The sequence below is a fragment of the Pygoscelis adeliae genome, unplaced genomic scaffold, assembly GCF_000699105.1.
Source record: "Pygoscelis adeliae isolate BGI_AS28 unplaced genomic scaffold, ASM69910v1 Scaffold244, whole genome shotgun sequence".
In the NCBI taxonomy this organism is placed as follows: Eukaryota; Metazoa; Chordata; class Aves; order Sphenisciformes; family Spheniscidae; genus Pygoscelis; species Pygoscelis adeliae.
This window is the reverse complement of record NW_008824648.1, coordinates 216,121-227,965: the sequence shown is the minus strand read 5'-3', so window position 1 is coordinate 227,965 and position 11,845 is coordinate 216,121. Positions and strand designations below refer to the sequence as shown.

The 11,845-nt window shown below is 45.3% G+C and overlaps 1 protein-coding gene and 1 long non-coding RNA gene across 2 annotated transcripts; both read right to left on the bottom strand.

Annotated features, from left to right (window-relative positions):
* Window positions 1-1,440: 1,440 nt before the first annotated feature.
* LOC103915558 lies at window positions 1,441-3,589 on the bottom strand. The gene is made up of 2 exons (XR_663531.1): window positions 2,647-3,589; window positions 1,441-1,928 (listed from the first exon to the last, which is right to left on the bottom strand). It is a non-coding gene; the product is annotated as an uncharacterized LOC103915558 (long non-coding RNA).
* Window positions 3,590-3,597: 8 nt separating this feature from the next.
* Window positions 3,598-11,530, bottom strand: HIF1AN (hypoxia inducible factor 1, alpha subunit inhibitor). The gene is made up of 8 exons (XM_009322470.1): window positions 11,501-11,530; window positions 10,497-10,747; window positions 9,076-9,224; window positions 7,173-7,318; window positions 6,565-6,671; window positions 6,102-6,165; window positions 5,752-5,862; window positions 3,598-4,555 (listed from the first exon to the last, which is right to left on the bottom strand). The coding sequence occupies exons 1-8, from the start codon at window positions 11,528-11,530 to the stop codon at window positions 4,511-4,513; spliced, it is 903 nt and encodes a 300-aa protein (XP_009320745.1). The 3' UTR covers window positions 3,598-4,510.
* Window positions 11,531-11,845: the final 315 nt, after the last annotated feature.

Below are 11,845 nucleotides of genomic sequence, written 5' to 3'. Positions count from 1 at the left end.
TCCCTCAAGAGCTGCTTTGGTGCTGAGTGTCTCCCTCTTCACCCCCACCTGTGTTAGACTGCCCCTGCTTCGCAGCTGTGTCTCATACCTCCTCAACCCTGGCCCTGATCCTCGGTTCACCTTGGACCTGCTTTATCACTCCAAATTTCCTGGGTCATCACTGAGCTGAGCCTGACCCTGATCACCAAGGGGGTAAAACAGTGCATCAGTCTAAAAACCCACGCTCTTCTCTTTCCACGGGACAGATCCTGCAGCCATAATCTACAAGGATTAGGAGAGAGGTCACTTCTCCTTAGGAAAATCTCACTTTTCAAGGAACAGAGAAATGGGGGAAACAAAAGAGAAGAAAGGTATTACAGAACCTAAGGTAATAAAAGCAAACAAGAAAAACACCAAAAGTACAAGTGAAAAATCTTGGCGTCTGATCTGCTTTTCAAATGACAGAGTTCTCATACCTCAGCTTCCTCTGCACAACCTGAGACATTTCTGAGCTTTGTGGTATCAGCCGTGCACGCTACCCAAGAGGCATGCGCACAACAGAACAACTACAGGATCAGACATAATAGACAACTAAGTTCAGTAGAACAGAAGCAACTGTGTGTTCAGAGATGATTCCAGCAGGCACAGCAGGGAAGGGTGAACACCCATGGTCACAGACAACTTTATCCACCCGTCTTTCCTACTCCCTCCACATTCACCCTCTCCCCCAAGGTGTAAGGAGAGAATGCCAACTGCGGTACCCTAGGCCCAGACAGCTGTGTCTCTCTCCCCCCCCCACCCCCAACATCCCTAATCTCTATTCAACTCTTCCCCATTTTACTACACATTAGAAATTTGTTCGGATTTAGCCAACATTTCACTGATGGTTAGATGACAAGATTGCTATAGAGTTAATATTACCATAAAATAACCCGTGTCTTTATTAGGTAGAGAGGACTCCATCACCCAAGGCTGCTAACATACAGCAGAGGTACACAGAGGAAGCCTCCCCCAAAAATCTCTTTGACCAAAGTATGAATCAGGTAAAGGACCAAACGGAGGACAAGATACCCAAAGGATAAGCAACTGACAGAACTCATTAGACCTGATAGTGTAGTTTGCCCTGTCATTCCATCAGTGATTCCATGGTGACACCATTCAGGTCAGCAGGGAGAGGAGTTTGTTCCCTCCCCACCAACGCTTGTTGTTGAGAGGGCACAAGGATACCATTTTATTCCCAGCTTTCCTTTCAGGCTTACGGAAGTAGTACAGAGAAAGTCGTGAAGGCACACCATAATGCAGTTGGTATTGCTGTTTTGAAGGCAGTTCTGGAGACCAGCAGCTTTCACCAGTGAAGAACACAAGCGGAGTTATTAAAAAGACTGAAAGGTAGTTTTACATGCACATCTCCTTATGCAGCTCTCCTGTACAGCCACTCAGAAAATAAAAGCCACACAGTTCTGTTGTTCAACATTGGTTGTATTTAAGAACTACACTTCAGAAGGTACCGTGTGTTTGTCACACCCCACCCCCTGCACACACACCCCTAGCAGAGAACACACACAGCTTCCCAATACCATGGCAAGGGGCATTGAAAGCACAAGGTGACAAGGGAAGGGGAGGAGTCAGTCCATCAGTGCATTGTAAATGAGCTTTCACGAAGTCAAGTGCAGCAAAACCTGTTCAGACACTTTAAAAGTTAGACCTTTGGCAAATAAAGAAAAAGAAAGGATCCTAAAGTTCTGTAAGTACCATTCTCTCTCCACATGGGATATGAACTCCCACCCTGAGCTTCAAGAGTTGATGGTGCCTAACAAGTAGTACTGGAGACTACCATGTGCTGAATAAATAGCACAGAGATGGGATTTCATTTGAGCATCTCTCAACCAAGGGCATGTGCCCAGGATTCCTGGGAAGGCCTTGCTTTTGGCCAGAGTCAGCAGCTTAGCCTTCTTCCCCACCTGCCCAAAGGCTGAGCATTGGTAAGTATCCAGCTGAGTGACCTTCGTCTGGATCTAACCACAGCTCTGGAGAGTCTGCAACAAGCAACATGGCAGTCAGACTACTCAGTGACACAGACATATTTCTTAAACAAGGACCCTGCAGCTGCCAATCACACTTCATTTGTTCTGACCTGTAAAGCAGCTAGAAAACTAGCCCCTGGGACCTCCTGTTCGAGAAGCCTTTCACCTTTGTGCAAGACAAACTCACAGCAAGTGGCACATGAGCTGTCCCAGCAAAAGATGGGGCCCGAGGCCTAAGACGGAGCGCGTCTTGAACAGCATGTTCTCAAGACATTTATCAGAATCCCATGTCAGAACAAGCCCCAAAGAACAAGGGGGAAAACAATGGGAAGTCTCAACAGAACAAATTCCCCACTATTCTCTGGGACGAGATATACGGGCTATGAAACAGCTTCTCCCACCTCTAGCTCTTGGTACCCATTACAACCGCATCAAACATACAAGACCTTTGCACCACCCCCAAAACCGGGGACAGCGGTGCAGCACACCTCAGGGAATAAAAAGCCAGCCCCATATCAGCCTAAGGTTTTTTCCATGGAAGAGGAGGAGGAAAGCAAAATGATTTTTCAGAGTGATTGCTGAGGACTCAAACAGAGGCTTGTCTGGTTCCTATGCCCTGGCTGGCCAGAGTCAGCAGCTTAGCCTTCTTCCCCACCTGCCCAAAGGCTGAGCATTGGTAAGTATCCAGCTGAGTGACCTTCGTCTGGATCTAACCACAGCTCTGGAGAGTCTGCAACAAGCAACATGGCAGTCAGACTACTCAGTGACACAGACATATTTCTTAAACAAGGACCCTGCAGCTGCCAATCACACTTCATTTGTTCTGACCTGTAAAGCAGCTAGAAAACTAGCCCCTGGGACCTCCTGTTCGAGAAGCCTTTCACCTTTGTGCAAGACAAGCTCAGAGCAAGTGGCACATGAGCTGTCCCAGCAAAAGATGGGGCCCGAGGCCTAAGACAGAGCGCGTCTTGAACAGCATGTTCTCAAGACATTTATCAGAATCCCATGTCAGAACAAGCCCCAAAGAACAAGGGGGAAAACAATGGGAAGTCTCAACAGAACAAATTCCCCACTATTCTCTGGGACGAGATATACGGGCTATGAAACAGCTTCTCCCACCTCTAGCTCTTGGTACCCATTACAACCGCATCAAACATACAAGACCTTTGCACCACCCCCAAAACCGGGGACAGCGGTGCAGCACACCTCAGGGAATAAAAAGCCAGCCTCCTTATCAGCCTAAGGTTTTTTTCCATGGAAGAGGAGGAAAGCAAAATGATTTTTCAGAGTGATTGCTGAGGACTCAAACAGAGGCTTGTCTGGTTCCTATGCCCTGGCCTTGTCACTTCCTGACCTGCCATGTCAAGTCCTGGAACACAAAAAGGATCAAGATAAACTTAACCACGTTTAAACAGAAAGCCCTGACCTCTTTCACGTGACTGTACAAGGAAGGGAACCACACACTGGCATGGATTTAACTGATGGACAGGAGCCACACAACATCACACAAACATGCGCACCTCTGCGCAGCCACACACACTTGAGTTCTTGGAGTTTCAATAAAAAGGGCACTTTCCCGTGTTAGTCCGAGGCTCTGTACCTATCTGACACTGCATTTTGATAGTCTAGCTCGGCACCCCTGGGGATTTTAATTTAAAAATGTGGCTTAATCATTCAAGACTTGGAGAGTGCCCTGGCATTTATGCATCTCCCTTCATAACGCTACATCCCCTTTTAACCACACTGCAGCTTCAGAAGAGTGGGAGAGAAGCCTTCACTCCCCAGAGAAAGCGGTCAGAAAGGAGGTTTATCTAGACTCCTACACCACAGATGTTATTTGGAGAGCACAGGATTTGGCACTCACACACTAAATGAATTCACTGATCTCTACCCTGTACTAAGTCCAAAGGATAGATGTCTGAAGTTGAAGAAATTGAATCGTTTGTCCCGTTGCTCATCACACACAGGCCATCTCACATGTTCATTTCCGTTACAGAAAAAGGTGCCAGAGTTGAGCATGGACATGTCCTCTAACAACAGAGGACTGTGAAAGCTATCACTTTCCATCTTATATCCACTGCAGGCACCAACACAAAAACCCAGCCAGGAGGACCAAACCCCATGAGGCTGAGGAAATAAGATCACTCCTGGTTCCCCTCCAAGCTCTTCTTCAAACACCTGAAAATCCTGAAGCAACGCATCCGAGTGCCAGAAGCCATGCTCCTTGTTGTGGCAAACAGGGCAGAGGGAGAAAAAACAAGTTAGTGAGCATAAATCCAGCTTCCAATAAGTGCAGACTCTTTCTTGGGAGGTTCGGTTAGATGAGTGGAGGATGAGTGGGGTACTAACGGTTTTGCAGTTCCAGTAGCCCCCTTTATTGTAGTGGGGCAGGGATGGGCCAGGAAACCCATCAGTCTGTTAAGTGCTGCGTGCAATACTAGCGCTCAGTATCTTCCATTGCTTGTGAACAAAGCAGCTCCAACATCAGTCACCCGGGCAGCCAGGCATTAGTCATACCGTCCCTTAATCATCATATTCAACAAGGGACCCACCTGTTCAAAGCAAACACAGATCATTAGCCGGGACAGTTGCACAGAAACGGCAGCTGCAGAGCCTGCTCCCTCTGCATCACAACACCTTATGAGCTGAGCTGCCCAGGGCAGAAGATCTCAGCGCACAAACTGAGCCTAAGGTACACCGAATCAGTTTCAAAGTATTTTCTAGATAAAACACTGGGGCACCCTTGAGCACATCCTCAAATACCCTATCAAAATTGCGTGGTTCTCTGCCTGCCAACACCCAACTTTAGTTGTCACCAAAACATTGCATCCACGGTATTTGTTTGAAACTTTTTCACTTCCCACACTAGGTTTGTGATTTCTTGGCAGATGCTATTAAAAAGAGCCAATAGTCATCAGGAGTTGCTTTTTGCAGGGCAGAGAAGGAACATCCTTACTCATTGAATCTTCTCTGGTCCTTGGGGTCACTTGGAAGGAAGTGACTGACAATTTTGCTAAGGTTTTGTTTTCAGTCAAGACCGCTCCCATTTCTCAGCACTGCCTGACCACCGAGGGAAGTTCAGCATGCTACGGCATTAAGATAATCTCAGGGGAGAGGCATGATCTCACATGAGCGCCTTAAAGAGGAGTCCCTGCAGTGGTAAAGGTTACAGACCATGAGAACATTTCTTTTCACATCCAGTATTTCCACTTTCACATCAGCAGGAGATCTTCAAAAGCATACTCTTAGTACTTCAATCTGGTTTTTTGAAATACCCGTTGGTTAAAATTGCAAAGAATTCAGAGATGACCGAGATGTGCATTAAGGGGGAAGCGCATGACTTAATAGAAAAGATTTCTCTTATTTAAGAGATTTGGATTCAACAGGTAAAACAGTTTCATTTTTTTGGCAAATACTGGGTATTGTTGCTGCACAGAAGGCTAAGGAGAGTTTGGGAGTAACACTTCCCTGGCAGTGCCCAAAGCCAAAGTACACCTTCCCCCACATACAAGAACAATTACTCCATTGTTTGTAGTGGTCCTCTCCAGAATTATAATTTAAAGAGCTTGCCTTTTTGTAGCCAAAGGACCTTCTGAAGACGGGAGGAAGAACCATTCACAGCAACAGAGCAACCCTGCTTTCTCCTACCCTCACTGTGACACCTGCAGAGCCAAATAGTTGGCATCTCGAGTTTTGCATTAAGCCACAATGATTTCAACAGCAGTGACTATATGGTTCTTTTTTGTACCTCTTGTGGATTTCCTAAGGCTTCTCCCAACATCTTCTCAATGTTCCTCATTATCGCCACTTTCTGATGAGCCTTTAATGGATATTCAATTCTCTTTGGGGTTGGGGCACCCTGAAATATCAAAAATAGCTCATTACATGCTTCCTGAATTGGCAGATCATTCCACCTTTTCCCAGCCACCCAGTTCTTCACACACCACTCGAAAGGGAGAAAGTAGCTTTCAGCTTTAAAACAAAGGATTCGGTGCAACAAAGTTCTCACATTAACAACATGTGCTAATACACGTCTACCTGAAAAAAATCCTCTGGGATAGAGCTATCCAAGCTGCGCAGGAAGGTGCTTGTACTCACCTTGTACCAGAAGTTCACAGTGATGGTAATCCCCCCATTCAGGAGAGACTCAATATGGTGCCACCTGCACAGAAACCACACAAAAAAGAAAAGAAACTATTGCTGTAGCTTATAGAGAAATACCTTGGATGGATGAGTTCAGACTGCAGTAGACAAGCCTTGCCCTGTACCTCCATCATCAAGACCTCAGAACTTCCGGAAAGTTCTCCTAATTTAAATACAAATCCTTTTCTTGCACACATTAGTGGATTACTCGCACAATAATGTAGTGTCAGGGAGAATTACCGCTCCCGTCCAACAGATAGGAAGTAGAAGCAGATTGGCCCAAAATATCACAGAAAATATCATACTTGTTGGAGAAGCCCAAACAAAATTCTCTTTAAGAGCCAACCCAACACTTTAAGCAGAAGACCTTTTAAACCTCTGTTTGCTGGTCACTGTGCAGTCCCACCATCCTTCTTACCAGTACATAGGTATGTATAGCACATCTCCCGGGCCCACCACGGTCTCATAGCCAACCACGCTCCGGAAGTTCGGAAACTTCTCATAGTCAGGACTGTCAAAGTCCACCTAATGGAAGAAAACATTAAGAAACTCAGAATAACTTCCTGCAACGACAGTCCTCTTTATTGGCTCTCAGTATCAAATCCTCCTGATCTTCCCTATGTGGCTGTTACATTCCCATTCCTGTCTTAACTCCGTGGCGAGGTCCTGCAGTACCCCCAAAGTACCACCAACTTAGACACGAGTCCTGCAGTTTCTCTCTGAGCACGTCTGTGTTTGACCAGGCGATCAGTGAAACAGAACAGAGAAGGCAGCAACTGTTGTGCTATCAGTAAGGAGATGTGTTTAGCCCTAGCACTTGCAAGTCGGGACCAGGCACAAACAGAACCACCACCAGCCCTTCCGGCTAGTCTCAATGTATTCACCAGTTAACAGCTCTGAACACAGGTTTTGCAAAAGCTCAGCAAGTGGCATGCAGCTTTAATTCCAGTGCAGCTTCCTCCCACCTAGCATCTTCACAAATGCCCTTTTTTGGCATGGAGCAGAGAACAGATCTGCTACTCTCACCTGGCTCTGCCTGTCACACGGATGGTGCACAGGATAAGGGTAGAGGCATTCAAACTGATCAGGAGGGAACAGGATACACCTCTTGTAACCCTTAATCTGAGCGAAGAAGTTCTGCTGCTCATCATAATGAGCTGGTGTCACATTGCCTACACAGAGAGAAAAGACGATAATCAAGACACTCTCACATACAGGTATGAAAGACGGAAGCAACTTATATTCCTTCTTAATGACAGTAAATACACTCCCACATATTCAGAAGACTAAACAAGGAAAATGACCATAGGAACGTTACAAACTGATCGCTCTATCAGTCAGCCTTTATTGAGCAGTTGCTATCCCACTTAATTTCCATTCTAAATCCATGTTCAGCAATTCATGCTCTACAGGATTAGGATTTCCAGCTTGTTTCCATGAACAGCAGATGGTGAATGTTGACAGGAAGCTTTTTCATAAAATGCTGTTTAGATGACAAGTTGTGGAATGGACTTTCAAAAATTATTAGTCTAGAGAGAAGGAGACTAACAGTCTGATTTTGAAAAAAGTCCTAGTAGTTTTGCAAGAAAACAAGTTAACAAATCTCTGTCATTGGGGCTTCCAATAGCACCTCTTCAGTCTGATTAACAGTTATGAAGCTTGACTGTCGCCACTAGGTCTTAAATTTAATCAAATATTTAAATACAGTAGGTCATTTTGTACCCCTTACAACTACATTTTTCAGGCTGTTTGCCAATTCGGTTATTACTCTTCTAGCTTGCTTTTTATATGTATTTTCACTAAAGAGAATTAAGATAACAGTTAACCACGTAACTTTATTAAATAGATTGTACAATCACATGCTCCTGTAAAGACACTCCTTTTTCTAGCACACACTGGTTCAAGACAATTCCTTGGTTCTTGTGCATAACCTGTGGATAATAGGATTTTAGTGATCATATTATGACCTGTAGGGAAGCGTTGGCGCAGTGCTTTTATATGAAGTTCTCTTCTCTCAGCTAGTAAAACAAGTGGCAAACTACTGTAAGTTGAGTATGACTTGTTGCAAAGGGGAGAAAACATCTGCTGTGAGAACTGAACAGCCACGAATTGCCAAGTAATTATAAATGGACAATTATAATTGGATGTGATGGCCACGCTGATTATAGGCCATCCCACTTCACAAAACTGTGTATGTTCCTTGCCTAGTTACTGAGATTACTTTCTACTAGAATGCTGTCCTTTCCAACAGCGTAGTAGTACCTCTGTCTCCTAAGGCACCTGCCTATGAGTCAGTCTCCACATGGATTTGGGATTCCGCTCTATCCAGATATTTTTAGGATTTATCCATCTTCCAAGCTCTCCAGTGCCCTCTAACCTTCCGAGAAGAAATTCAGCTCTTAATTGAAAGAGAATTCCTCGCCACAGTGTACCAGCTCAAATAAGAACAAATGCTTCACAGAATAATCAACATTTCCTCCTGGGTAGACATTGGACACGCTAAGAAGAGCCCAGAAGACTAACTTGGCTCAACTTGCAAACCCTTTTGCATTTTAAATCTGCAGACACTGAGCATTTTGAATCGACAGCATCTGAAGCATTCAAACAATAAACAGGTCTCAGAATATGGTTAGCAATTACTGAAAACACAGCCCTACCAGCATCACACAGAGCCTTTTCATGAGCAGATTACATCCAGGCATTCACAGTACGTCCCTGGGGAAATGCAAGGTATTCCTTTGGTTGTTTCCCTCTATAACCCAAGTTAAGTTGTGACAACAGTCCCCTCCCAACACAAAGCTTTAAATGGCCTGCTCTGAAGGAACACTTAGAAACTAGTGGGAAATCCATTTGAAAGACCTTCCGGAACTGAAATACAGAACTGCTGACCGAATCTTCTCCCCTTCTCCAGTCAAAGGAAACTGCTTACCTTCCATGCCAATAAGAAGCAAGTTAGAAGTCAGTTGACCCCAGCCACGTTTCCCTTGCTGCTTGTTAATCCAGTTCCAGTTGAAGCCAAGGAAATCCACCACAATCTTCCTTCCAACTGTGTCATTCAGAGTTTGCTGCAGATATAGCCTGTATTTTCCCAGAGACAAGCAGAAATCAAGTATTAAGCTTTGTCATGAACATAAAGACATACTCCTGCATCTCTTCAGAAAGATTTCAAAACAAAGAGACAGAGCTCCTAGAAATTCTGTTCTATCACCACACACCATAAACAACTGTGGAAGGAAACAGTTTCAAAGAGTCCCCAAATTTTGCTAAAAGATTTCCTGGTACAGAAAGGAACAGAACTCAGTTCTGCTTGAAAAATCACAAGGGAAAAAGAGAATTTTAGAGCAAGAACAACCCCCTCATGGTGCAGGAGGAGGGAAGTGTAAATAGACTGGCCACTATCAAATATCAAACACACTCATGAATAATTCCCCCGATAAATGCCACCACTTTAACTCATCTGCGACAAGAGTTACCTCTTCTACTAGAAGTGCGCGAGGGCAAAAAAGGGCTCAGGAAACCCAGCACGTTTCAGTATCAAGTTACTTTAAAGCTGTTCTTACATTTAGACATAGAGGATCAGAGGAATCAAACATCTGTATTAACAATTGCAGTATTACAGGCTACTGTCTGCAATGCTGGAAGAAAAACGCATTTTTAAGCTCAAGGACTGCCTTCTCTCTTGGAAAAGGCACACCCAAAGCTGAGAAAGAAGAGAAAGGCGCAGACGACAAGTGAACGTGGACACAGAGTTGCTTCCAATTAAGACACAATTAAGCATCCGTAAATCCTTTTAGAGGGTTGGTGACTGATAAAATTAACTGAGGGTTTAAGTACAGTTGCTAATAGTTATATTCTGTATAAACATGAAGCTCCTCTCAGTAACTTACAGCTCTGCTAGTGGTATAGGCCATTACCACCAACAAATTGCACTGCATGTATGCAACCTTTTCTGACCTTTCTGAAAGAGGGTTAGCACCAGCTACCTTGGTATTCTGTAAAAAACGCTGAATGCTACAGCCTGTACCTTTTAATCAGATAACTAAGCTCCTCTACCAATACCATAGTCTGCCAAAAGAAAGCGAAGCTTTAGGCTTTCTCTATCCAAATCCTGCCTTGGACAGAGAAGAAAAAAAAAAAAGTCTCTGCAGACAACGTGAACAGTTGATAAACTAACGGTATGACTTTTTTTATCAGGTAACAAGGCTGCTGTCAAGTAGCAGCCCTGCAGGAAAAGCAGGGCTATAAAAAAAATGAAGAGTTTGAGAGGTTTTAATCATCAACACTCACTGAAGAGAAACTTACCCCCTGCTTAGACCTGCAGAAATGGAGAAACCTCCACGTACCACTTACCTCTCAGCACTCCCTTTTTGTTGTATTTCTTTGAGTCTGTCCACAAACTCAGCAAACTTCATCTCTTCCCTGCTCGACTTGGGTTTGAAGTTCTTAAAGTTGGCCATCTTCTTCTCATCGTAGTACAAAAACTTGTGTGTGCTGGCACTGTACACTGAGAAGTCCCCATTGCCAATGTTTTCCTGGAGATAGTCCAGGTCCCATTTCAGAGCAGGATAAACCAGATTCGTATCTGTCAGCACCACTGGCTCCTGGAGAGAAACAGGAAGTTTATTGATTCAATTGATTGAACTTGAGAATGATCACATTCATTACTGCAACCACACAAACTCTCTTTGAGAATAGGAAATTGGAAAAGGCATTTAGAGTAATCAAATACCTCAGTCTGGGGACAAAACCAAGCAAAACACGATAGGAAGTTTTAAGAAAGCGGCAGCCTGCTCCTACAGCAAGCTCCTGGTAGCAACGGGACAGATTCCACTATCTACTTAGCTAATCTTCAACACGTGAGGTTAGACAAACATTAGCTGGGAACAGTTTTAGGCCTACTTGGTCCTGCCACGTAGCAAGGAGACACAGTAGATTCTGTCTGGTCACTTCCAGCCTCAGCTATGAAGGGGTAAATGCTGGCAGAAAGATACCTCTGAATCCAGAAACAGAGACAGCACTCGTCTCTCTTCTCAGAAGATCGCAGATAACCTTCAGCCATCGAAAAAATGAGATTACACCACCTCTTCTACACCAAAAAAAGAACCACTACAAAAGGATGACAAAGGACATCGCCTATAAATAGTAAACAACCTAAGCAAGAATGACAGCTGCTGTGTTTCCAAGCTGTGCACGCACAACTTCCCTTCTTGCAGGCTTTCTTTTAAAAAAACCCAACTAGCAATCGTACCGAAACTAGATTGGGCTTGTCCAGAACCAACACAGGAGCCACTACTGCAAGGCAACCTTCACATCTGTGGCCACTCTCCCTTAGGAAATAACGAAGGTGCGCCCACGGTTTTACACAACGTTTCCACGATTTCCATCCGGACCACAAAGCACCTAAAGCAAACGTTTCCTGCAGATTTCTCCACTCAACGCCGTGGCACCGAAAAGAAGCGTCCACGACAACTGAGAGGAACGGGACAGCGGCAACAACCACGCCCGCGCGGGGAGGGGGCACGGCGGGCGCTCCGCGGCAGACAGCGCGGTAGCCCGGAGGGACAGAGCCGGGATGGGGCGGTGAGAGCACGCCCGGGACGGCGCTAGGACCCCGGAGCGCCCCGGGCCCTGAGAGCGGCTCCGCGGGCCCTGCTCCGCCCGGCCTGAGGGGCAGGGCTGGCAGCCCCCACGCCGCGAAG